This window comes from Daphnia magna, linkage group LG7, assembly GCF_020631705.1.
Source record: "Daphnia magna isolate NIES linkage group LG7, ASM2063170v1.1, whole genome shotgun sequence".
Classification (NCBI taxonomy): Eukaryota; Metazoa; Arthropoda; class Branchiopoda; order Diplostraca; family Daphniidae; genus Daphnia; species Daphnia magna.
In genome coordinates, this window is record NC_059188.1 from 587,957 (window position 1) to 612,885 (window position 24,929).

Below are 24,929 nucleotides of genomic sequence, written 5' to 3' on the forward strand. Positions count from 1 at the left end.
AATGAATTTTTGCAGGGCAACGCTGTCGTTTGCCAACATTGAAACACGACGTACTGTACGTGATGTATTTACAAAGATGCGTGCAAACAGGAAGCAAAATGACCCGTTAAAAGTAATTGATATCGTCAAGACGAACTGAATTGGGTCGAAGCATTTTGCGGACAGCCGAAGCAAATTCCCGGCTGCGGATCATGTAGATGAGTGGGCCGTAAACTGCGTGAATCAGAGCCGCTTGCCTGACGTACACAACCTATCACGGACGGATGTATTTCAACAACCAAAAAAGGAAGAATATCTATCATTAAATGGCCAACTATAAAAGAATTAAACGGCCAAGAGCGGTTTGCGATCTTTACCAAAGAAGTCAATCCACTGCAGTCACCGCCCAGCTGTTGACAGATGGACAGCGAAAAGTAGACGACGAACATGGGAGCTGGCCGAACGAATCACAAGATTTTCACCCTTTCTTTCACATTTAAATATACTTAAATAATACGAATGTGTCTACTATACCTGTGATGATGCACAACGATAAGACGCCAACCACCAACGTCAGACTGGCCTCCAGTTCTAATTTGCTGACTGTCTTGTTACGTCGGTGGACGAAAAACGGCGCGTTCTTGTTCATATTCACAGCGGACAGAGAACTCGTGGATTCCGCCGGTGCGGTGGAAGGTGGCCGCTGTAATTCGTCCCTGTCGTTGGTCACGATAGCCAACTGTTGCATCGGAATGGACGGTGGCTGCACCTCCGCCTGTCTCAAATATTGACGCGTCACCAGGTAAACTTTGACTTGAGCTGTGATGCAAAGGGAAACGAGGATCGATCGTAAGAGCATCGTCCACTTGCTCAGCGTCAGATTGAAGCCGCAACGTAAAGGAATCCATCCGAAAATGAACGGCATCGATCTGAACACGACCGAGACATTGTTGAATCAATGAATGAATGTTTTGCCAATTCAAACGAAACAAAAAAAACAAAGAGAGAGGCTTACAGCAAGAAGAAGACGGCCACTGAGATGCCCAGCTGGACGATAATGACTAGACGGACAGTGACGTGTTTGCGATGGTACAGCGGATGCGTAATAGCTGGGCCATTGGTAACATTTCAAAACAGCTGAGATTGTGATTAACGAATTGCATAATGAACATCTTACCAACGTAGCGATCGAGAGTGGCCAACAGCATGACGAACAGTAGAATGGTGTACGGTTTGCCCGTGGTGGAGGAAAAGAAAAGACACGTGAAATCGCCCGGTTGAGCGACGTGAACGACCAGCAATTTGAGGACGGCCATGAACATGGTCATTAAATTGAGGGCGATTATCCCAAGCCAAAACGTGTTTCGCGGATTGTGCAGCCGACGATTGCGCGCTATCACGACGCCAATCAACACGTTGATGGGAATCCCTTGCGACAGACATATCAAATGAATAATTGTCTCCACTCGGCTCACTGTCACTGGTGTCACCGACCAATAAACATCAAGTCCCGAATGATTCGTGCAATTGCTGCCGCCTTCCATTTGATCACCCCTTTTTTTATTCTCAAAACTAAAACGTATTTGAATATATGCAAATGAAGCGGAAGTTTTGAACGACGCGGACGATACTCTCCATGGTGTGTCAGACGTGACACTGAACATCCGCTCTCGTCCAGTTCTATGCTACACAGGCAATTTGCAAAGCGCGTCTACATGCGCAAACGCGAGTGCGCAACATGCCCAACGTTTAGCGTGAATAACAAATTAGACTACAGCACGCACCTCTCGGCCGCAAAGTTTGTTTAGCGCCTCAACTGTTTTCTATATTATATATTCCACGTAGAAAAAGGTGTTTATTGTTCCCAGGTGCTACTTCAACGTAATGGGGCGCAAGTTCTAGGCGAACCTGGTAGTTAAAAACGAACAAAGGGAAGAATGCGGTGGACCGACGAAAGTAAATCAAAACCGTGGAAATCCACCTGTCAACCGCCAGTTGGATGCGAGTAAATCAACAGATGGCGCGCGCGTGCAGGAGATTCACGGTCCATTTGCATCGTGCGGCAAACAAATGTTCAAACAGGTTGTGTATACATTTCCTGTGTTGAACTGGAACAGGTGTTGATAGCAGGCGGTCATTATCCATCCTTAAATGTATTTTTTTTTAAATGATGCTAATGGTAATTGAATCAATGTCTTTATCGACTGCTGTTGTTCTATTAAGTTGAATTCTAATCTTCTTTCGAATGTCTCAATTGCTGTGCAGCTGCTGCTTTTAATTTGATGTTTCAATGGAACTAAGTGATTTATGGAAGTGGGAGCCACTCCCTGAACGATAGAAAGAAATGCTATCTCGAGTTTCACGTGCTGCCTACCGAAAAGCATTCGTCTTCTGTTTTCCTGTATTCTCGGCATTTAATAAAAGAAAGAGAAGAAGGGAAAGTGATTACGGATCCAAGTGGATGCACGCGTTCCGACCGCGTGAAACTGGAAACATTCGGAAACACTTGAGAAAATGAAACGGGTCATGTACAGTTTGATGGTGGCTTACAATCAACTTCGTTATATACATCCAATGGACCCTAATATATATACACACAACAGCAACAAGAATTGATTTAATCAACTTTAAATTGATTGACGGTTGTTTATAGCAATTCATGCCGATAAAAAGAGGATTATCAAGAGATGCAACAATCATTTAACCCTATACTATTATATCGTTTTGAATTGTTGTTGAATTGTTATATGATAAGACCTCCCCTGAAGTTGATAACAAAAATCGCTGCTTTGTTTTTCTATCTAAAAACATCTAATTGCAGTCGGTTGGTTTTGTGATATTCAGCCAAAGTGGCATCCATGGCCTTCTGTTCAATTGGAAATAAGAGCGATGCATTCCTAGAAAAACTAGAACCCCCACTCCACCTACCCCAGCACAGTCGGTGTAGGAAAAATATAGCCGTCATATTGTATACAATTTGTGTTTCCATTTTTATAGAAGCCCCCCCCTCAAAAAAATGTCTACCTTTTTTCATTATGTATGACCCTATTCTATAGAAATGCTAATAATCATCGAGGAGGGCAATCCCAAAAAAAAAAACGGCAGACGGCGTCTCGGATATCCATCGACCAAACTTTGGTGTCAAATTGCTCCGCACAATACTACACACATCACAAACAAAACACACACAAAAAAAACTCTCTCATCTGTTTGATGGTTTGCAGAATGTTTTTCTTTGTGTCTCGTTATTCAACAATGCCTACACCGCAAAACACACAACAATAGCTTTTTTTTTTTTTGATCCACCGCACACCCAAATCACTATTATATTACCCTGTTTCTTATTGTGGCGGCGGGATGCATTCAACTTTTAGACTGTGTCAAATGCGATTAGCATTATTATTGATTATCCAATAGACGTTGAGAGCGGGGCCGATCCCGACTGTTTTTCGGCCCTGTTATCCGATCCATTTATACATACACACACGCGTTTTTAGTGCCTCATTCATGATTAGCATTCTATTGCAGATCCGCATTTGGGTGGTTCCACACATCTCCACCTCCTTGATGTTGTTGGAGGTCGATGCGGTTTTTATAGAACAGGCGAACGATGCAGTTCGCATTTGGCTACCGAAGCGGCTGCCGTCTCTGGCAATCCAGTGCGCTCTACTTCTCTTTTCAATCAAATGGATACTTACGGATGCGGTAGACGACCGATGGATCATCACCGTCCAGACCCTAAATTACCCGATTACGTTCAAACAGTCGTCGTTAAAGGTATTTTTCGTTAAATGATGTGTCTGAATGGCGCTCATCGACGTTTTCATTGATTCAGTCAGTTACACTTGAATGGATCGTTTTCGTTTCATAATAGACTCGAAAGGATTGGAAAAGATTTTACTGTTGCCCAAAGCGCTGGATTTGGATCGGCCCAAACGGAGCCGGACGGCCTTCGCTAAATGGCAACTGGACGCCCTGGAAACGACGTTCGGCTCTCATCCTTACCTGGTCGGGGAGCAAAGGACTTTATTGGCCCGTCGTCTCGGCCTCTCTGAAACCCAAGTAGACATTTAAACCGCCCTCCAATGTCATCGCTTTAATTTGATTCAAAATTTGGGTTGTAAACAGATCAAAGTGTGGTATCAAAACAGGCGGACCAAACAGCGGAAAGAAGGACATCCGACTGCAGGCGGATCTGACGACCCGCAAACGAATAAAAATGCATCAAAGGAAGAACCAAATCAATCGCATCCGCAATTATCGTCTGCGATTCAAGAAGCGAGTTCCGGATCGTCTCCGGAAACGCCATGGCAACGACATCCAGCCACGATGAGTGCGGATTTCTTCGGCCAGGCTTTCCAGCACTACCATCCAGCCATGTATCAACAATTAATGCAATCCTATTCATCGCACGGGGCCAACGCGTTAGCCAATAGCGGTGCAATAACACAGGCCGCAAGTCACTCAACTGGCGCCACTGTCCCATCGGCCGCAATGTCAACCGATCGAGGCCATCACCACATTCATCGAGTCTACTAAAAAAAAATCATTTCAATGTCATGCATCATCAATTTTTTCTATTTTCTTCCAAAAACTGAAAATCCGAACTGCGTGAGTTCCGGCCGACGCGTGACCGACACAGTGTGTAACAAGATCTCGTGTGATTGTAACACGTTTATATAACCATTCAAAACCACATTTTATTTTATTATTTTTTAAAATATAGTTTCACGTGGCGTTATCGATTATCGATATGTAAGAAAAGCGAGAAACGTCTTGAAAGGGCGGGTCCTTTTTGTGTGTGTGTGTGAATATCGTAGGGGGGATAGGGAGGTCTTTCATAAAATGTGATTGATTAGAGGATACACACACGGTTATTATTGTAGTTCATTGGAGCGTGATGAATGAAAATATGATCTTTATTCTCACGTTTTCCCCGTTGCGCATGACAAATAGACGGAAATGCGCATTGAAGAACGGGCCCTTTGTGCGCGGAGTCTTTGTCGCAGAACTATATATCGATTATATACGATTTGATTCAACTAAACAACGGAGGGGTGTGGCGTAATCAAAACAACAACAACTATATACCTGAATTTTCTGCTGAAATTCGATATGATGTCTTTGATTCATCTTATATTCGCTTGATCGATTGCGTGAGGAACGCGTTTCCATGCGATTGCGTGCCTATTTTGGGAGGGGGAGGAAATACGAAAAGGTTGTTGACACACAGGAGCAAAAGAAGGGCTCGTTAAAATCAATTGAAATTGTAATCAGCCGATCAATTCGATCTTGCGCACGTTAGACTTTATTTATTACTTTGCGGGTGGTTTCGTGAGTTCGGTGTGTTGTGCAGCTTCGGCACCGCTAATTCGTTTTTCGTGATGGCGTTGTCTTCCATCAATGAAAACAGCTTTTGCGTAATTGCTTTTCACGGTTCATCAGTCCGTCTATAGAATATGGGATTCTCAAAGATCTGACACGACCTTGGCCAAATGAACGACATGAAAAAAGCGAACGTGAAAAATGCGCGATTCGATTCAAACTGAATATTTATGAGGTCATGCCAACAACAAAAACAACCAAAAAAATGCAAATCTCGGTGTTCACTTGTTGACGTATTACAACACGCGTCAAAGGTGGACAATCATTTTTTGTGTTTTTTTTATAAACATGACCGCAATATCCTTCATCACTGTACACATATTTCAAATTTTTTCAACCACAAGATGTTCACGGAGGAGAAAAATACAATGAAAAACCGATGACTCTGCACATCCTTTTTTGGGGGTGTTTTATTTCATTTTTTATTTTTTTCATCTCTTTTTCAAGTAACATTATCTATGTGTAAAATAGACGAAATTCAGGATAGGCTGAAAGGGCCAGGCCTATATGCAATAGTCATCAATCAAAGGGGATTTTTCTACACGATTTTATTTTTTTTTTTCAAAGCATTTTCTTCTGTGGCTTGTGAAAGGCCTATTCCGGCTGTCGGGAATTACATTCGACTGATTGATGGTTGGTTATTATTATTACCAACCACTTTTTTTATTTTTTTTCTACAGACTCTGTGTTCCATGGGAGTAGATCTACCGATGCGCAACAGCGACAACTATACGAATCGTATTTAGTTTTATTTTTTCTATTTTTTTTCTATTTTTTTAAAGGGCGCTACTGTAGCCTGCAGCGATTGGTTGTCACGAAACTTGAGCGTCAATGCAAATGATACGACAAAGTGTTTGGATAATGGCCAACTCATCCGTTTCATTTAAATATATATACACATATTACCTTAACAAACAAAACAAAATAAAAAAAACGTGTGTGTCTGAAATTCAAGACGCTTTGGGGGAGGGAATATGCTCTGATTTTTAAATTAAAAAAAAACAAAAGATTTAGATGTTGGTAAGTCCAAAAGAATTAGACAAAAGAAATTGGGAAGTAGCCGGGCCTAACGGTTTCCGCGGTCGCAAGTGCAGCGATCGGGGTATTTACCAGGGTAGGGGCGGATTATGGCAACGAACCACCGCCATCTTGAAATGCGGCTAACAGTTAAATTAAAGGATACAAAAAAAATTTGCGAAATTAAAGGGCGTCAATTTAGGAAACCGGATGGGTGGAAATCGGGGATAACAGGGTTTAACCGGTAGAAAGATTTCGAATACCCAGCCCGGTAGGTAGTGGGCAAGTCAGGAACCGTACCACGGATCAATTTTTCCAGAAGACACCCATTCGCCCAAATACCACAATGGACACGGGGCCGAGCCCCCGCCCACCACTTCATTATCGGCAAAACCACAATTTCATAAAATGGAGGTTCCCCCATCTAGGTTGTCGAGCGTCAATATTTATAATTTATAATTATACGCGCGATTCTCGATCAGTGTCCCAACGATACTGCATCAGGTTCGAAAATTTGTTAATTCTTTTATTTTCTTGTTCCAATTACCCCTTCTAATTTTTCCGCCAGTTCAAGAAAAATGGACAAGGAAGAAAAAAAAAACGTTCAGTTTTAAATTATTCGGAATGCTTTGTTCCATAAACAATTGTATTCGGCAAAGAAAAAGGGGTTGGGTCGTGCTTGTCGGACCATGCCAGGACCATGGTAGAACTCGGCCAATAGACTGGCGGTGAAGTTGAACCCAACCAGGGGGAAATACAGTTGTCGCCAAAACATGGTTCAGTTCAACCAGGTTGACAAAAATGCGGTTGATCGCAACCAACCCATCCGACAACCAGGTAGACGCCAAAACGCGCCTTTAGTTTGTTTACAATTCTTAATTTTTAAGAAAATGAATGGGGTGGGGGGGGGTAGTAGTAAACCAAAATATCCCGTCCGGAAACATGTGCAGTCGCCATGTGTCCAACCGCAAACCGTTTTTGTTTAAAGCAGATATATAAACGCGGTTACACACAAGGAAAGATCTTTGTTGCGTGTGTGTGGTGCGTGTTAAACTGTGCGCACAGCGGCACTGACAAACGAAAGTCTTCATTCAATGCCAAGGTCGAATGGCTTCAAAACAGTTGCCAGTTTGAAAAAAACGATCCGCCTTGTTTAAACATTGTCCTCGCTGGCGGCAGTTTCACACCCTTTTTTCAACGTGCAGAAATTGGCCAATTCAAATATGGCGCTTTAAAAAAAACAAAAACAAATGAAGCGCACCCGCCGCACCACGTGTTGACAGGCCTATACAGAAAGTCATAGTGCACACGTCCCGACAGCATCTGAATTCGATTGAACGTCTCATAGATGGACATGGCAACAGGATGAGACGTGCAATCAAATGGCATCAAGGTTACGCAAGTCAACACAAGTCAATGATTTCTTTTCAAAACAAAATTTCCTAGTCAACTGAAGGAAAAGAAAAAAAAGAAAAACAAAATAAACATTGCCGTTTCAAGTGGGTCCGCTCTTCTCTATTTCTGAACTATCGTCTAGACGAAGCAAAAGCATTTGGCTTTTTCTATTGCTCTCTCTCTCTCTCTTCTCTATAGATCTAGTATACATGTAGTACGTCCTTTTGGCCGGTCTTTTGTCCAGTTGTTGGGGCAGCCACACGCCGGCCGCAAGTTGTTCGTTTCAGCTGCTCGTGTTTGTTGTTTTTTTGGGTTTTTTTGGTGGTCCCATGTCATTCGACTGGTGAGCCCAATTTGCATGAAATGTTGCGTCGCTCCGTTCGCTTTGACATCTTGTGGTTAGTGACCGGATTGGCCGTGTGTCTACCGTCGCACGTGGTCGTCCCAGCAGCTTCGACGGAAGCGCCGCAACACGGCGATAACGGACGCCTCTTCCGCGAAAATTTCCAACGGCTTCAGAGTTTAGGAATGTGCGGCATTCCTCGTCCGCGCGTCTACTACGTCGGTAAGTTTCCATTAAAACATTTGCCTCTTTTTTAAATTGCGACTTTCTTATATTGAAATTAAACCCCCAAAAATGAGTAGAAGATCATCCGGATGCGGATGCGACTTTAACGTATCATCCGACAGCGACCGTGTTGCACCGGTGCGATCCTTCGGGCGGTTGTTGCCGTGATCGCCGCAAGCGTTGCACTCCCTCGGCGGAGACGGTGGTGCGCATCGTTTTCTTCGTTCACTCCATTCATCGTGCGATCAACATGCAATCGTCGGCCTCGCCTCTTCCTAACCGAATCTTCCAGTCGCTCGATTTCGTCAATCACACGCAATGCATCTGCGCCGATATTAACGACGTTCCACGACGTTGAGTCCAACTGCAACCACAGACGCTGCAATTTTGCTTGCATTTCGTCGATTGGCCAAAAATAGGGCCTTCTAACTCAAAGACCCCCCACACGCACACGCACATCACATGTTTATTATTATTAAAGAAACAAATAAAAATAAGAAGATTATATAGTGTACGACCGCGAGAGCTGAAGTGGACCAATATAAAGTCAAAGTCCGTCCTTTCTGTCGGCTGGATGCTTACCCTTTTCATGTTTTGTTTTTGTTTTTCTTTTGCGTATATTTAAACACATATGATAATTGCATATATATTCTCTTTTAACGCAATACAGGGCTTTGTATTATTTTTAATCGACGTTAAAACGTTTTCCTGTCGAAACGTTCCTTTCACGTGCTCTGCAAAGATTCGGGGCTGAGCGCCACTGCATCGATTGAAATCATTTTGTTTTTTGGTTTGTTTTTTCGTTAACAACAAAAATACACGTCGGCATCAATAACGCAGATTTTAAAAGCTGCTCGTAAACTGTTGGATTAAAAATAGAAAAAATTGCGTGTCTGGAAAATAGGCCGACGACGCTTTCACCCGTTTCAGACCCGTGAACGAATTTAACAATGGAAGTTGGTAGGAGGTTGCCGAAACCCATTAAATGAAAGCAACCAACCACTTAAAAAACAAATCACAGCAAATGTTTGCCAAAAAATTGTAAATATAAAAAGCAAAACACTCACCGTGAAAAACACGCAAGGTTTGCTCCGTTGCGTTCCAGGCGATGGAGAGCCCGCCATGTGTTCCAGCATCTCGGTGAAACGTTGTTGCTAAGCGCGTCCATCTGTGACGAAGGGACTCGTTGACAATGAGTGGCAAGAACTGGTGGTCCCTTTCATTTGTTTCTAATTCACTGGGCTCCAAAAAAACGGAGAAAGAACTCAAACACACCAGTCGATCAGAAAAAACCCAAACCCAAAAATGAAAGAACCTCAACTTGTCCTCTAGGTGACACTGTCTCTCAACCCACAAAAAAGAGAATATGCAAATTAAAGGAAAATGGAATTTCCCTTTTTCTTATTTCTTTCTTTTTCGCTCAGGTTTCAAGGTGGAAGTGAAGGCACGAAACGCAAAGAAAATCCCTTCATTTCAATAATTTATACCTGTGTACATCCTGAGGCTATAGGAAAGATCTCCCTTACCTCTTTTGTTTTGTTTTTTCCACTCCACTGGCTTTTTATATACTATAATAAGGAACGAGACACACGGGTGTGGACCGATATATATGAATGGATATTTAAGTACTTGTACCTTTTCAACAACAACAACAAATGTAGTCTACACACACACAGCACACCTGGAATGTTCCGTTAAGACTTCCCCTATATGAGTTGGCACTTTAACAACACCATAGAAAGTGAACAATAGGCACGCCATATCTGGCCATCAAACATAAGTTTAAACGTCCGCGCATGTATTTTATATATAAGAGATTGGATTTCCAATACATACGTTTAAAAAAAAAAGAAAAGGAGTTTTCATTTTTACCTGTGTTGTAACACACCTTTATAAGGTTCGTTGTGTATTGAATGCCTCATCAGCCACGAACAGTTATGGCAATAAAACTCGGTGTGTGCTGATGGTATTGCTAATATAAAATACTTTTATACCAACGATGTACCAAACACTTTGACTTCGGGCTATCACGAATCATTTTTCGTTTCATTCTTTAAAAAAATAATAATGATGTAGATTTCTGAATGTTAATTATTTCCCCCCCTTTGGACTTTGTTTTTGTTTTTAGGTTCATGACGCCTCTCCTTTCAAGACGTCCGTTAACGGCCGCGCCAATAAACAGTTTGAATTGTACGTCACGGTGTGTGTGACGTCAGATCTACTGATATTCTAAACAGGTTCTTATCAAATAATGCGAAGAAGTCTAGCGGACACACGTCCTAGTTATATGTAAACAATTTGAACTGTCTAGTCTCATCTCATTCATTTGGGTGTGTCTATAGTTCAATCAGTGGGATTCAATTTCGTCTATTTCTATACACGAGAAAAAGGTTTCGATTTAAATGTTACATATCGATATCGATTTATTGCAATTCTGCAGGCGTCAAAACCGTAACAGAAGAAACGGTTGAACGTCACAACGACACATCGTAATTTCCTATTTGTTCTTTTGACGTATCAGGAACTTTGGCAACTGTGCCCGGAAGTCTATATACATAACGGATCATCGTATATATATCCTTGTTAAACTGTGAAAGCCACAACAATACCAAGAATGAGCATCACAAAATCGTGACGACGTGCCATTTCTCCGTTTGCCAACGGTGACACCCAATGCTGCCCGTCAACAAATCAATTCAAACAATCGATATACAATTGACGCCTATATATAACCTATAAATATGAATAGTTCAAATATATATACAACGACGAGCTGCAAAATCAGTGTAAACGAACATATTCGGTTGTCATGGCGGCAGAGAAACATTGCTGGTTCATCGTTTTCATTCTTCATTCAACTTGGTTCGTCATCGAAAGTGAATCCACTGGAAAACAAGTGCCTTTCTTAACGAATTTAAAAGCGTCGGTCAGTTGCACGTGCGGCAATCCGCAGCCCAGGCTCGTTCACATCGGTATATAATATATAAAATATTAGGCCTATGTAAACAATCGATTTATCCAACAACAAAATGTATATACGGTATATAGGATCTATATATACAGCCGTTGATTTCATTCTCTTTTGTGATCGCATCAAAAGATGAGCTGGAAGAGCATCGCATTCCGAACGCCATCTTTGTGCCTCAGGCGTTGCTGATTCATCGCTGCGACCGCTCGGTCGGCTATTGCCACGCCCCCGTCCACGAATGCATCTCGGTCGAGAGAGACGAAGAAGACGTCACTTTCCACGTCAAGAATCTCTTCTCCGCGTCCAAACCGCAATGGTCGACGATTACGTTGAGAAATCACACGAGATGCAAATGCGCCAGGAGGTTGGTGTCGTCAACCGGAGCCATTCCATGAAATCAACCGTTTTGCTGTGTATATATGTTTGCAGGCGATATCGTTCAATCCCAACGAACCGCCAAGTTTGAATGCTAGAAAATGGAAGGTGTCAATCTTATATTATTCAACGTTAAAACACGCACACGAAAACGAATGATTTCAGGTGAAAAAGAAAAACAGGTTTTTTTTTCGAATGGTCTGATATGCCATAATCCATTTTGGATTATAGTGAATATATAAACAGCCAAACAAAACAAGATCAACACATCTCTTTGAAAGCAAAAAAAAAATGAAAATAAATTATACAGTATTTGGTGACAATTTAATTGAAGATAAGTTGTCCTTCGAGTCTCCACAAATATCTATTACTGTGGTTGTCTATCATTCGGTGTATATAGCCTTTAGTAGACTATCGTATTTCGGCATCAGCATCACGCAATCAAAAAGGACACCATTTCCCTTGTTTCTCAGACTCTGCACCATGTGAAATTATCTAAACACTAATAAACTCGTTTTTTCTTTTTTTATATATGAAATATTTCCACTTTTGCTCGATAAAACCTTATTATATATTCATATCTTCAACCCAAAAACGTATGGTGATTTTGCATGAATTATTCTTGAATATGTATCTATACCTAATAATAATAGGGCGTAACTTTCCAAGCTAAATAGAGTTCTTTTTTTGCTAGCGATATGACCAAGATCACGTTACTCGTGTCAAGGAGAAAAAGAAGTTTCTCGAGTGACGCGAAAAGGAATCACATTTCAACCGCACGCGTACTGCGGTTACGTTTTTTTTAAATTAAAATTTAAAGCATGAAACACACACAAACAACCCGTCGATAAACACACACACAAAAATAGAAGGAAAAATAAGGCCATTGTGTTATATCAAACCCTTTTCCATCACGCAGACGCATTTTTGCATATCACTTTTTGAAAGGTATAGACTAAACAGCAATAACAAAAAAACAGGTAAAAGTCAAAATAAAAACAAGGGCGTCGTGTAATGTACCAGATATCGATTCAAATTGTTTCGTTTTTTTCAAGCCAAACGTTTGAAAAACAGACATTTATGAGAAATGTCATCGACAATCTGTTGCTGGATAGTTTTCCCATTGTATTCGATCAAGCTTTTTTAGTGTGTGTATATAGTTCAGACCCTTTTCGAGCGAATTTGTCCAACACAGCAGACAATTCTAAGAATGTCTGACGTTGAGGTCATCAGTCTGATAGGCAACAACAAATGGTATGTATACGTGTATAGCTAGTAGTATAATAGACAGGCATTGTGTGAGATATGATTATGGTACTGCGTCGTGTGAGCTAGTAAAGACTGGAATTTGACTCACTTCAAATTTACATCACGTTGTCTTTGGAAATATGACCTCCAATTCAACTTCCGTCATATGTCGTCAAACTTTCCAAATTTTGTTTGGTTAAAAACCTTGATTTTTAGTTTGTTTGTTTGTTTGTCTACGTCTAGTCAACGAAAGAGCAACGTCAGACACAGTTAACAATCCATATAAGCCGGCCGAAAAAGGTTTGGTTGGTCCAGTTTGGTCAAGTCATTTGCATCTTTCGTAAGCTGTTTACAGACTATACCGAGTGCTACCAGAATATGAATTCACATGCAAATGCAAAACCGGATTCCAAGAAGAATCAATCATCTAATAAACCCGAGAATCAAGTGAAAACTTCGTCTGCTGCTGTGTTTACCGTCTGGAACAAGTCGGACAAATCGAAACCTTCACCAAACAGCAAAGCCGTCAGCACTAAAACTGTTTTCTCTCATTCACTTTCTCAGTAAGTCAATTGTTTTTTTTTTTTTACATCATGATGTGCGGTTAAGGCCAAAATCTGAATTGATCATTTTCTATATTTTTCAAATTCAATTTAAACCAAAAAACAGTAGGTCCTTTACAGGTCTTTTCTGAAACAATGGCCGATGCTGCGTATTATTGCAAACGATGATTGTTCCAGCATTCGTGGTTTAAGTGAATGAGGGTGCTGCATATATATATATACACATTTTAAAATTGACTATGCGGATGGAAAAATATACATGTGATGAAATGATGTTTTTTTTTTATTTCTTTTCTTTAATTTCATATGTTTTGTCCACATATATAGAGGGGAAAAAATGCCATTAACGGACAACGGGATGAGCTAGCCTACTTTTGACTTGGCATAAAGGGAAATGTTGAAACTCTCTTGCCGACTCTTGTGAAATCAAATGTTTCTTTTCTTGCAAAATCAGCCCGCCGGGCTTGACGTCAATTTCTATAAACAAAAAGAAAACTCGTTTTCCAAACAACAGTATAACATTATAGCCTTTCGTGACGAGGCCAACGGCCTTTTCTATTACTCAGATGTATATAGCTAGGCTATTAAATATACATATCCTTCCACGTGTTTTAATGTTGGCTAAACCTGACTCATTTCGAATGGGATTTCCCCCGCTCCCCAACTTCCGAATCACGCCGTTCTTATTTCCACAAAACCTTGGCGTTTGTGTTCTTTCATTTGCAGGTATCTAGACTATATAGAAAACATTCACCTGCGCCCTTTGTTGAGAGACACGTTGTTGCAGCACGTAAGCCAATAGATATAAAAAGGACGGCTGGCATTTGAAACAAAGTCATTCGTGTCTCTGCAACCGCGGCCAGCAGCAGTTCAACATTCATGGATGTGCCACGTATTAATTCGAGCCGAATCTTCCAAGATGCCGCCAAGAAGATCTCATCGAAGGACAGCAAGAATAACAATCAATCAAACGTTTATTCGATCGTCGGAGCCATTTGGAGCGTGTCGGAGAGGACGAAACAAGATGGCACCAAGACGCAAACAAGCCCCTGGTGTCTATCCCAAACGCTTTGCCAGTAAGTCGATGTTACCTGCTGCTGCTGACACATCATATTTATCTATATAGCCTACCTGTGGATGATTCAATCCTTTTGTTTTGTGTTCCAGGAAGCCGTTCACGGGACTCTTCTGAACAGCAATTTCTTGATTATACATCGTTGCGGGCAAAGAAAAAATATACAATCGCCGATTGTGCCGTGTGTAGACTACAGTTTAATGAATCATTGTAAAGTAATTTAACTCAATGACTGTATATATATGTACCGTTTATAGTTATGTAATACACCAGATTAAAAGACACACACAAAGAGATTGCAGGTGATGATGAATATTTCTCGATTTAAAAATGTCCATCAACCATCAACCGAATTCTGCCCAATTTTATGAATTCAACCCAATTTTATGAAAAAATTTATTTAAAAAGGGGGGGGGGAGAACTGGATTACGTACTGAACCGATTTTGCTGGCTTAAATTCCGGGAATTTTGGCGTGGTCTCGAACCCAACCTGAAGGTCGATGAAAAACAAACAATATCTAACATTTTTTTTTGTCGAATTAAAAACAACAAGTGGTATGTCATTCTTGCGTCACATTAGGGCAAAAAAAAAAAAAAAATCATCACGTTTCTACGTTTCCAGCTGGGCAGAATGGCGGTGACCTCCGACTGATTAAAGCAGCAACACATTCCCCGACACACCTTTCATTATTGATACCTGCTGTAGTAGCTTACTTTGTTCTCCTATATACACACTGACCTTGAATTATATTTGTTTCACTGGAACACGTACACCCAATATGTTTATAGCCTACCTGCTGTTGCTCCACATATAAATAGAGGCTGCATTGGGTTGCAGCAAGTTATTCGAGTCTCCATCATTGATCAGTTGGTCATCGTCTTGTGTATTATACACACAGCACAAAAACCGAACATGGATGTCAACAATAACACGAGTAAAGATGATGCGAAGAAAACATCAATTAGGATCGCCAACAGGATTAAAGCAACTGCTGTTTTTATCGTCTGGAAAGTGGAACAATCCTAAGGAAACGCGATCACTGTTCCTTATATACAACCTGTGAAAGGACGTCCAGCCAAAACTTTCGTGGTGAGTTTCAGTGAATTATTTTCGCTTAATTGCTATATAGCATCAATTAAATGAATAAGGCTTGCTGATGGTGATGCCACTTGTTCATTTCAAAATAATCAGCAGAGAATGTAAAGTGAAAATGTTTGAATTTCAAGAAGCAGGACGTCCCTCACGTTGGCGAAAGACGGTTGCTGCATATCAACACTGCTCGTCAAGTCTGTATAAGTGTCCAAAAAGTGGCCCATCTTCATTTATATTCAGAAATCAAACAAGTTGGGGGGAGCTATGAGGAGGCAGTTAACTTTAACGTGTGTGTCTGTGTGTAACAATTCCATTGATTATTTTGTTTTTAAAAATGATCGTTGATTAATACAGAAAACGCTTTGAAAGTTGATTTGCCCATATAAATAATAAACGACTATAAAATTGCATACATTTTTTGGTTCTTAATTTATTACAGTCGGCCACCACGTCAATTGACATCAAGATTTAACACATTTTGTATAGCCACATGATAAGTGGCACCGCCATGGGTTTTTACCATCAGGGAACGTCAAGTGCGATAGTATACACGCACAATCTCAAGATCTCCCCCACCCCCCTTATTTTCCGTGTCATCGACTATACTTTCCAAAGTTTGGGTTTTTCCCCAACCGCAAAATGGAAAAATGCCATCACACTTCATATAGCGAAGCCCTCAATCATTTCGCACAGAGAGTCATTATACAAATGACGCCTTTTCCTGCATAAAATGTATACGTTTTACAACGACTCGCACCCACACGCGATTATAGAAGTTTTATTTTTAAATCACGCCGACGAGATTGGGCGAAAACGAATTATACACACAAAGCGCGTCATTTGCCTGCGACTCTGATTGCTGCCTTTTGCCTCTAGTCTTCACGAACGAATTGCATTTTGCGAGCTGCAAAACATACATGTATTAGCCTTACGGCCAAACGTCCTGCATTCCTTTCTTTTCAGCAAGCATCAATATAGGATCTTTATTACGCCATGAATATGCAAATGTCTATTCAGTGGAAAACCGAAAATTCATCGGTTAACCCTCTTATCTTTCGCATAAGTGAATACCCCACTGTTGTCAGTCTACATTTGCGTTCAAGCCATAAACAAATCCTGCAGTCCATGTGATGGCATTCCAGACGTTAAAGAGTATAGCCATCAGGTATATATATATGTAAATCGATTGCACGTGGACTGACCTTGCATGGCCAACAAATAAAAAAACAAAACAAACACACTCACCGTATTATTATGTATAGCGCAAAAATATCAACAAATTGTTGAACAACGATACGTCAAACGATGCCGGCCATGAATAAAGAAGGATATGTAAATCTTGATGGCGTTACGTTATCATTTTAAAAGGTATACTTTAAAAAAAAATATATTTCAGAGGGCAATTTGCCAAAAGGCTTAATGGCGAGCTGATGACTTTCAAATGGTGCTGCAATCCGGTCTGTCTGCTGCGGCTCAGGTGAATAGACTCGTGTTGTCTTTCACCAGAAGATCTTCCCCCTACCCAAAAAATAAAAAATGAATTCCGGTTTTCTAATATAGTGAAAGTCTCTATCAGATTAGTTTATAAACATCACTTTAAAGTTAAAAGCCTTAAGAATGCGTTGCGCATGCGAGAAACATTCGGAACCGGCCGTTTGCCGATGCACACGTGTGTTGATCCTTCCGACGTGAATGAACTTCCGGCGGAAGGCAAGTATATAAAGGAGTGCCACGAAAAAGATAACGAGGTCAACAAATTCTTGACTCTTGCTCGTAAACTTGTTATCTGATGAAATCTACACGAACACGAGAAGCATTCCTGTACATGTGACTATATAGCATTTGTGCAAAAAACCTGTTTGACCGCACGTGCGACATAGTTTATAGAAAGATCTGTCTATACATGTACAAAGAAAACAAAGGAATGATTAATAATTTGACCTTCGATGTAGAATATATAAAGGTAGCGGATCTCGTTCCGGTTTCCGGCCCCGATTTATATATACACAGCATAGTCCGGTTTGCGTCAGACGGTGAAAGGGAAATCAAACGTCTTTTTCTTGGCGCATGGCAGATGCAATATAGAGCCAAGAGTGTTGCGTCATTTAACGTTAGCGATCTTCGTCGTATAAAAAGGAGGACGGACCCAACCACATCCACTAGTCGCAGTCCTGCCATATCCCACATCACAGCTGTTCAATTGCCGTTTTGGATATAACCACACGTCACTTGACTATCGTCTCATTCACGAAGCAAAAAAAAAAAGAGGGAAATTTAATAAATAAGTGGGGGACCGTGAATGGAACTGATTCACAGAAATATGCAACCAAAAAGTGCTGGTTCGAACATGATGAGTTACAAGCTCTTGACGTGCATTGTGGCGGCCATCTTGTTGCCACCGTTAGTGGATTCTGTGAAAATCGTGCCTTTGAAAAAGAACTTGAAGACCTTCAACGACTGGACGTGCAACAAACCTCAGCCTCGAGTCGTTCACATCGGTATGATTTAATGGACATTTATAATTTAGAAATTGCTATAGACGTATAGAATGATTCGATTTTGATTGCGAAACAGACAATTTGGATGAATACATCGCGCCGAATGCGATTTATTTGCCTTCGGCGTTGGTGATTCATCGCTGCGATCAATCGACGGGATGTTGCCGCACGCCCGGCCAGGTATGCAAATCAGTCGAGTCGGAGGAAGAGGATATCCAGTTCGCTATCCGAGCCAATTTCATCGATAATTCCGGAAGGGCCGATCCGTCGGCGACGAAGGCCAACAATCGAAACAAAACGAAGAAGGAAAAGAAGCTGATGGTGACGTTGAGGAATCACACGCGTTGCGATTGCGTCGGAAAAGTCGATTTAAGAGTTTGAACCGCCTCAGTTCAATGTTGCATCATCATATCCGGAATTCGACAATTCCACCTGTGATATTACGTGATTTATATATATTTATACAGTATATTTAAATATATGTGAGAATTCTTCTTCTACAAGTGGTCCGCTATCCCGAAAATGGGAACTTTCGATATCGTTCAATTATGTTCAGTTCATTGATCCTCTACATTAATGTGAGTCTTCGTCCAGAAACTGATTACGTGTTCATATTAATTAATATAACGCTCATTGCTCTCTGATGTATTGCAACATGACTAACCAAATATAAAATGTGATGTATTTCCAATGTTCGGCTTCATTCTATTTTGGGGATTGTCATTGGGGTTTCTGATTTGCATATAACTTTGGGAAGAAGGAAAAAGTTCAGGTCAGTCTGTCAACGCTTATCTCTTCACTTTCTTATTATATAGCCTTGATTCAGTCAAGTATATATAAACGAGAACTAAAATCAAATGATTGTATATATAGGGATCCGTATACTATATATCTAGTTGATTAGACTTCATGGGTTTCAGACTTGATTTCTGTCTCTTGATTCTTGAATCTCATTTGCATGGAAATCAATGGCTTCCATTCCATTTAAAAAACAAAACAAAACAAAGTTTGACTTGGAAATTGTTTTTTTTTTAATTCTTTTTAAATGAGCACCACTCTTTGTTTGACTGAAATTTCCATAATTAAACCACAAACAAGTCAGACCGCAATCCTATATACAATCAACTTTCAAAATCTTCTTTATATTTTCTGGTTGCGCCCTGAAAAAGGCAAATGGAATAGCATACAACAAGAATTTTCGTTTCTTAAGCGAGAAGGTTAACCGTTCACGTGACAACGGATGCCAACGCGAAAATTGAGAATCGAATCGCGTGCAAGTGCGTTGAGGTCAACACGAACATCCTTTAACGGTTGAATATTATAGAAAAATCACGCCCGCATATTAGAACCAAATTTGATTTTGCGGTTGTGTCCTTTTCGAACGATTCGTGTTGGGTCTGCTATATTAGGTCGGCTACACACGTTTCACTATTCGCTTGTGGCTCTTTTCAAGTGACCTCGCCTATGAAACCCAGAATTTAAGAAGCAAAACACACACACAAATGAAATAGCTCATGTCAATCGAATGAGTGGAAGTCGAGAGGGCGTCACTCGTGACAGCAAACTTCTTTTTAATTTTCATTGTTTACCTTGTGTCCATTAAATATGGAATCCTCGTATACCCAAAGAATAATAGCGCAGCACGCTTTATATAGCTATATACTTGTGGTAAAGCCCTATTCAACTGGGGTTTTCTTTTTTCTTGCAGAATTTTGGCGATACGCCAATGGGGGAAAACCAAACAACTATCAACAGATTTTCTTGTGTATGTGGCTGTATAGTGGCCAATCGTGTTTGGTATGATGCACAGCACATAATAGCATCTTATATATGCATAGATACATTTTATACAGGTTATTATCATTGAAGATAAATTTGGCAATTCAGTTGGTTTTAAAAAAATGCGTGTTATTTGCGTTCTTGGGAGATGCTCTGACACTCGCAACGTAAATGATTGGTCAGGACGACTTCCTTCTTCATTTTTTTGCCACGTAGAAACTCTTCGGCGATGAAGGTCACCTCCTCCTCCTCGGCCGGTGAGCAACGATGGCCCGTCTTGCAGCATCCGATGGATTTGTCACAACGCTGGACAACAGCTGCGTGAGGCAGGTAAATGGCCGCTGGATTATAATCGGAATATTCATCTTCTATATAATAGATACGAAAAGGATTTGATACATTCAACAGTCACGTTCGTGAATCAATTAAATTTTTTAAATGTAAATGTACATACCTAAATAAACCAATCGTGATTGAGGTTTGTTGCAATTCCACTCTTTCAACACCTGGTCGATATTCTTCTTGAACGGCACTATCGTCTTCGATTGGACGGTCACTAAACTGTTGGTAATTAAGAACACGGCCACAAAGAATTTCGTCCAGCCAGGAAAGAACACGGAAGTCTTCTTTGAATTCATTTTTTTTTTGTTTGTGTGTGTGTGTGTGTGTGTGTGTGTGGGGCACGTGAGGCTGCTGGACACGTCTATCCCAACAGGTGGCTAGACGCTAAATGGTAGATACTGGAACACGCGAGTTGCCTTTTATATTGCACGGAATTTTTATAGTTGAGGTTTTTTTTTTTTTTTCATCCGCCGTTGGGGAGAATCTTTCGCAACATCGAACAAGATAAGACCTCACATCCATTTTAGCAGATGACGCACACACATGGCCATTTGCATATTCCAAACCGCTAAATGGGGACTGAAAGGGCCGACTTTCTCGCTAACTTTGGACCATTTTTCTTTAGAATTCTCAGGAAAAATTTGACATTTTCCTGATGAATTGTGAAGCTCTTTATTTTGTTGTTGCTTCGTTCGTAATATAATAGTTATATACGTGCCGGTCTCGATGGAAACGGATGACGTTCAGAAAACATTCGGTTCTGTAATAACAAAGTCCTGGTTCATCCGCGAAACGCGTTGAACAAATTTCTGATGGACGTTGAGCTGCAATTATTCGTAGACCATCATTATCATATAGCGAAATCTTCCTACTTGTAAAATACCGCGTCTAGTTTTCCGTCCTATTTTGCAACGTGTTCGCCCGACAGCGAGAGAATCGCATTCTTTTGAAATGATTTATATAAACCGCAGCAAAAAGATTGGGAATTCCCGCGGCTGCGGTCATTTCGCAATTCCAAGGCTATACACACGTGAAAACCAGACTTGCACACACGTCTATACCGCAAAATGGTGTAATTAATGAAAGAATCAAATTGAATTTTCCCAAAAATCTTTGCAAGATAAGATGAATATGAACAGTCAGGGTGGTCAAATTGTTCGTTATATCTATACACAACTTCTTGGCGTCTATAGGATGTGCACATTTGGGAATGATGCCAATGGCCTCAGCCGATTCATCATTGAGCATGACAGCCAGAGGTTATATTAATAAAGCTAGTGGAATATAACATCACTATATATATATTTATACTACGAGATTTTGTGTTATATAGAGCCCTCGTCGTGTTTGTTTACGCTCGATTTCAATCTGAAACGATAAAAAACCTTTTATTGCTGTTCACTTGTTTTTGGAAGAATCCAGGCGATTTCTGTTTTATCGCGACCGCTTGCACGTATATAATCAACCATTATCACTCGGAGACTACTGAGTATATTTTACGAGTCAACGCTATTTAGGTCAAACGCTGTTGCTACGCAAGGACATGCAGTCAACGCGCATACATATTAGATTCACTTTGCAAACAAAATTTCGTGTGTATTTCTTTGTCGTTCAAGGGCAATCGTCGCGTATAAATGGTTAACTTACGGGGCAACATGTGAGTCATCAATTCCATCGTGTTAAAAATCAGTTTCGCGTCTCAGCAATCAACTAAATAAGCCGATAGAAACAAAATTGGGTGCATTGGTCGTTGTGGTTTTAGTGAGCATCCACCGAGGTCAGAACTTCATCGAGGCATATTATATGAGAAATAATTCCTCTTTTTGATTCCATTTTTCTATATGTAATATTATAGCCATGAATATAAATTGTTAGTGCGCGTTCACGCCGATGCGGTGAACGAAGGAAGACCTCCGTGCGCGCAGGTTATTGCGCCCAACGCACTCGCATTGCGTGTGATTGTTAATCGACACCGTCACCTTCTTCTCCCTCTTTTTGATGCCGTGACTGGCGTGCTGGTGGTGGGGACCGTGAGCGTCGCTAGACACGACGGCGTGCACCACGAAACTGACCAGCTCCTCGAGATGCTCCACCGACGAGCACGTCTGTCCAGGTGTCAGACAACAACCGGCCGAATCATCGCAACGGTGAACTAACAAAGCCGACGGCAGGTAAACCACATTGGGGGCAGCGTAATCTTCCATTTGTCCTGCGATTGTTTTTTTTTTTTAAATTTTTATTTAAAAATAAATAAATAAATAATAAATCGATTTGATTTACCGACGTAAACTAAACGAGGTTGAGGATTCTTGCACGTCCATTGTCTGGCGATGTTGACATTCTTCTTGAATCCGACACGTTTATCACCGATCTTTGGTGTTGATGCATCGGTCATGATGAGAATCACAGATAGCGAAAAAAGAATCTTCAACAAGGGCAGCACTGAAGGCTCTCGCAAAGAGGAGGCCATGTTTTTTTTGGCAGAATATGTTCAACTTGTCGGCCGGTAGGTCGGCAGAAGACTAAACACTTCGTGACTGTGTGCCCGCGTCTCCTCTTTTATATTTGGTGTGTATACCATAGTCGATGCCTTGTGATAGAGAGAGGAAAGGGGGGCGGAGACTAACACGTACCCGAAAGGCAAAGAAACTCCCGACCGTTCCTCACGGCCCATACGGTTTTGTGCTGTATATTCACAAAAAAAGATCATTGTCCTATCTGGCAGCACCATCGGACCGAAATCTCCCCTCTCGGCAGAGTTTTTGGAATCGGCCTCTGTTCAGTGGGACACGTTTAGAGGCGTGGTTTTCTTTTCTTTAAAAAAAAAAGGGAGAGACGTTGTTATTTACATACTACATACAAAATGGTATCGGGTGTTGGTTAAGGCCCAGTGACCACACGCGTTAGCAAATAAACATTTTCTCGCATAAGAGTCACGCGTTTACGACAAGTCACGTTCGTCAATGCTCATCATCCATGTCACGTTGCCATTCTGAATGGTTGTATAATAACTGTAAAGCTATACGCCAAAGTTTATTGTTTTGCCTTTTTTAAATTCTATATGCATTTTGTGCTGGTGGTGTTACAAATAATGGCCGCGGTTTATTTCGTTTTCATTTCCCGTATATAAAGGCCCTTCCCGCAAGAAAAATCTATTAAGCTTCTGTTTCTGTATAGAGTTGATCACTTATGGAGTCGCTGTGGTATATAAACATGGAGATGTATAAACCACCGACCGCTGATGGATATGGTTGCGCAGTTGTCAGCCGAACATGGATCAGCTGTTTTTCTATTCCGCGGGCACACATTTTTGCTTATCTTTTGTTTGTTTTTCCTCAGAAATGGGCTGGGCAATGCAAATTGAAGGTTACGTAATTATTCATCGACCATCAATCAAAGCCATTGTGTAAGCCTGACGCGTTGCATTATTGCCTATAAGCGCTTAATGCGGAAGTTAGATTCAAGGTGAAATCAGGATGGATCTTTAATAACGAGAGCAATATTGCCGGAAGTGTAGTAGCCGCGTGTATATATAAAGAGACGCCATCCATATCGCACCGGAATTCATTGTCATCCAGTTGTCAACGATCGTCATGAAGATCTCTGTATAAGCACTTTCAATTTCAGATTGAATTTTTCTTTTAATTATTCGATTTTTGAAATTCAGGTGTGGATTCACGCAGTTGCTGTCCAGTTCTACATCTCCGAAGTCAAAGCCACTACGACTGGGCATGGCCGCATTCACGACGCTGGTAACGGACTTGCAGCCTATTTACCCGAAAGGTATACGCCCATGCCCTGGGCTCTTCGTCCACGTGCCCACACGACTCCTAACGTTGTTGCTGCTTATTTACCTAACCAATATGGAACGATCCAGTGGAAACCGTGGGCTCATCCTCCGCGTTTAAACGACCCTCCTAAAATCGTCGCCGCCTATTTACCTGATCAGCATTCCTCGATATCCTGGCGTTTACCGTTGCAGCTCCAGGAAAGGACTGGTCGTTCGGCTCACGTGGTTTCTCGTGCGTCCGCTAGAGGTCCACGACTACTAGCGGGTCAGTCGCTTCCATTCACGCGGACCATTCAACCGATTCCCGCTCAGAAAACTTCCTGAAACTATGCCCGATGAAATGAGTGGCTTCTCCCTGTCACAATAAAGTTCACGTTTTTAACTAACGTCAGATCAGCTACGTAATTACCATCAAATTTCTTTGTTTAAAGACTAGTATCCTTTTCTAGTAGCAAAAGGATTTAACTCAATACTTTTGTTTATACCTCAATTACTCGGACCTCATAAAGTCATAATATTTAATGCAATAAATGGGTCGTTTTTTCTTTGAAAATTCCCAGGAATTCCAAGATGTCCCAGTTTTATTCATCTTTTTGCAATCAAACCAAATTATTAAACAGTGAAATAAAACGATCACACATTTCATTTACCTAAATAACCACTTGATGGTTAAATTTAATCGTGGCGGGATTCGAACCCGCAATTTTCGGATGTCACTCATGTCTAATAGAAGTCCGACGCCTTATCCGTTAGGCCACACGACCCTAATTATTGAATTAAAAACGTAGGTGCAGAAGAAAGTTTATGTTCATCCGCAGATATAAGACTCATCAAATCATATTGCTAAAATGTCA

At 41.0% G+C, this 24,929-nt stretch overlaps 7 protein-coding genes, 2 long non-coding RNA genes and 1 other non-coding gene across 12 annotated transcripts; 6 read left to right on the plus strand and 4 right to left on the minus strand.

The window, feature by feature from the left end:
- Nucleotides 1-27: 27 nt before the first annotated feature.
- On the minus strand, nt 28-9,539 carry LOC116927097 (alpha-1A adrenergic receptor). 2 transcript variants are annotated; one of them, XM_045176539.1, is made up of 6 exons: nt 9,412-9,539; nt 1,157-2,125; nt 995-1,088; nt 514-908; nt 357-433; nt 28-250 (listed from the first exon to the last, which is right to left on the minus strand). In XM_045176539.1, the coding sequence occupies exons 2-6, from the start codon at nt 1,641-1,643 to the stop codon at nt 107-109; spliced, it is 1,197 nt and encodes a 398-aa protein (XP_045032474.1). In that variant the 5' UTR covers nt 1,644-2,125; nt 9,412-9,539; the 3' UTR covers nt 28-106. The 2 variants fall into 2 exon arrangements, with proteins under 2 accessions (XP_045032474.1, XP_032789978.2); XM_032934087.2 differs by lacking the exon at nt 9,412-9,539 and having other exon boundaries at nt 1,157-3,364.
- Nucleotides 3,623-4,518, plus strand: LOC116927177 (ventral anterior homeobox 2). The gene is made up of 3 exons (XM_045176554.1): nt 3,623-3,756; nt 3,854-4,041; nt 4,108-4,518. The coding sequence occupies exons 1-3, from the start codon at nt 3,666-3,668 to the stop codon at nt 4,516-4,518; spliced, it is 690 nt and encodes a 229-aa protein (XP_045032489.1). The 5' UTR covers nt 3,623-3,665.
- Nucleotides 7,846-9,176, plus strand: LOC116927217. Its single transcript, XM_032934249.2, has 2 exons — nt 7,846-8,341; nt 8,422-9,176. The coding sequence occupies exons 1-2, from the start codon at nt 8,140-8,142 to the stop codon at nt 8,700-8,702; spliced, it is 483 nt and encodes a 160-aa protein (XP_032790140.2). The 5' UTR covers nt 7,846-8,139; the 3' UTR covers nt 8,703-9,176.
- A 3,149-nt stretch (nt 9,540-12,688) lies between the features above and the next one.
- LOC116927255 lies at nt 12,689-14,859 on the plus strand. 2 transcript variants are annotated; one of them, XR_006648917.1, is made up of 4 exons: nt 12,689-12,941; nt 13,152-13,498; nt 13,605-14,574; nt 14,666-14,859. It is a non-coding gene; the product is annotated as an uncharacterized LOC116927255 (long non-coding RNA). The 2 variants fall into 2 exon arrangements; XR_004396526.2 differs by having other exon boundaries at nt 13,179-13,498.
- Nucleotides 14,860-15,171: 312 nt separating this feature from the next.
- LOC116927259 lies at nt 15,172-16,076 on the plus strand. The gene is made up of 2 exons (XR_004396535.2): nt 15,172-15,663; nt 15,801-16,076. It is a non-coding gene; the product is annotated as an uncharacterized LOC116927259 (long non-coding RNA).
- A 1,736-nt stretch (nt 16,077-17,812) lies between these two features.
- LOC116927216 lies at nt 17,813-18,850 on the plus strand. The gene is made up of 2 exons (XM_032934248.2): nt 17,813-18,164; nt 18,241-18,850. The coding sequence occupies exons 1-2, from the start codon at nt 17,966-17,968 to the stop codon at nt 18,543-18,545; spliced, it is 504 nt and encodes a 167-aa protein (XP_032790139.1). The 5' UTR covers nt 17,813-17,965; the 3' UTR covers nt 18,546-18,850.
- A 1,064-nt stretch (nt 18,851-19,914) lies between these two features.
- LOC116927203 lies at nt 19,915-20,682 on the minus strand. Its single transcript, XM_032934225.2, has 2 exons — nt 20,398-20,682; nt 19,915-20,311 (listed from the first exon to the last, which is right to left on the minus strand). Exons 1-2 carry the CDS (start codon nt 20,579-20,581, stop codon nt 20,073-20,075), a joined length of 423 nt encoding a protein of 140 aa, XP_032790116.2. The 5' UTR covers nt 20,582-20,682; the 3' UTR covers nt 19,915-20,072.
- A 1,173-nt stretch (nt 20,683-21,855) lies between these two features.
- On the minus strand, nt 21,856-22,831 carry LOC116927209. The gene is made up of 2 exons (XM_032934231.2): nt 22,566-22,831; nt 21,856-22,494 (listed from the first exon to the last, which is right to left on the minus strand). The coding sequence occupies exons 1-2, from the start codon at nt 22,753-22,755 to the stop codon at nt 22,157-22,159; spliced, it is 528 nt and encodes a 175-aa protein (XP_032790122.2). The 5' UTR covers nt 22,756-22,831; the 3' UTR covers nt 21,856-22,156.
- A 474-nt stretch (nt 22,832-23,305) lies between these two features.
- Nucleotides 23,306-24,774, plus strand: LOC116927294. The gene is made up of 2 exons (XM_045175931.1): nt 23,306-23,890; nt 23,953-24,774. The coding sequence occupies exons 1-2, from the start codon at nt 23,879-23,881 to the stop codon at nt 24,397-24,399; spliced, it is 459 nt and encodes a 152-aa protein (XP_045031866.1). The 5' UTR covers nt 23,306-23,878; the 3' UTR covers nt 24,400-24,774.
- Nucleotides 24,752-24,839, minus strand: Trnar-ucu. Its single transcript is given in 2 exon segments — nt 24,752-24,787; nt 24,803-24,839. It is a non-coding gene; the product is annotated as a tRNA-Arg (tRNA).
- Nucleotides 24,840-24,929: the final 90 nt, after the last annotated feature.

Bases quoted from the DNA above. Each gene is read 5' to 3' on its own strand.
- LOC116927216 (XM_032934248.2), top strand. From the start codon at position 17,966: ATGGAACTGATTCACAGAAATATGCAACCAAAAAGTGCTGGTTCGAAC. The intron at 18,165-18,240 runs GTATGATTTAAT...ATTGCGAAACAG, and splicing joins GCCTCGAGTCGTTCACATCG to ACAATTTGGATGAATACATC.
- LOC116927203 (XM_032934225.2), bottom strand. From the start codon at position 20,581: ATGAATTCAAAGAAGACTTCCGTGTTCTTTCCTGGCTGGACGAAATTC. The intron at 20,312-20,397 runs GTATGTACATTT...TCTATTATATAG, and splicing joins ATCACGATTGGTTTATTTAG to AAGATGAATATTCCGATTAT.
- LOC116927097 (XM_045176539.1), bottom strand. From the start codon at position 1,643: ATGTTCAGTGTCACGTCTGACACACCATGGAGAGTATCGTCCGCGTCG. The intron at 1,089-1,156 runs GTAAGATGTTCA...CCAATGGCCCAG, and splicing joins CACTCTCGATCGCTACGTTG to CTATTACGCATCCGCTGTAC. The intron at 434-513 runs GTATAGTAGACA...TCGTTCGGCCAG, and splicing joins ATCGTTGTGCATCATCACAG to CTCCCATGTTCGTCGTCTAC.
- LOC116927209 (XM_032934231.2), bottom strand. From the start codon at position 22,755: ATGGCCTCCTCTTTGCGAGAGCCTTCAGTGCTGCCCTTGTTGAAGATT. The intron at 22,495-22,565 runs GTAAATCAAATC...AAACAATCGCAG, and splicing joins ACCTCGTTTAGTTTACGTCG to GACAAATGGAAGATTACGCT.
- LOC116927177 (XM_045176554.1), top strand. From the start codon at position 3,666: ATGGATACTTACGGATGCGGTAGACGACCGATGGATCATCACCGTCCA. The intron at 3,757-3,853 runs GTATTTTTCGTT...GTTTCATAATAG, and splicing joins TCAAACAGTCGTCGTTAAAG to ACTCGAAAGGATTGGAAAAG. The intron at 4,042-4,107 runs GTAGACATTTAA...GGTTGTAAACAG, and splicing joins TCGGCCTCTCTGAAACCCAA to ATCAAAGTGTGGTATCAAAA.
- LOC116927217 (XM_032934249.2), top strand. From the start codon at position 8,140: ATGTTGCGTCGCTCCGTTCGCTTTGACATCTTGTGGTTAGTGACCGGA. The intron at 8,342-8,421 runs GTAAGTTTCCAT...AAAAATGAGTAG, and splicing joins TCCGCGCGTCTACTACGTCG to AAGATCATCCGGATGCGGAT.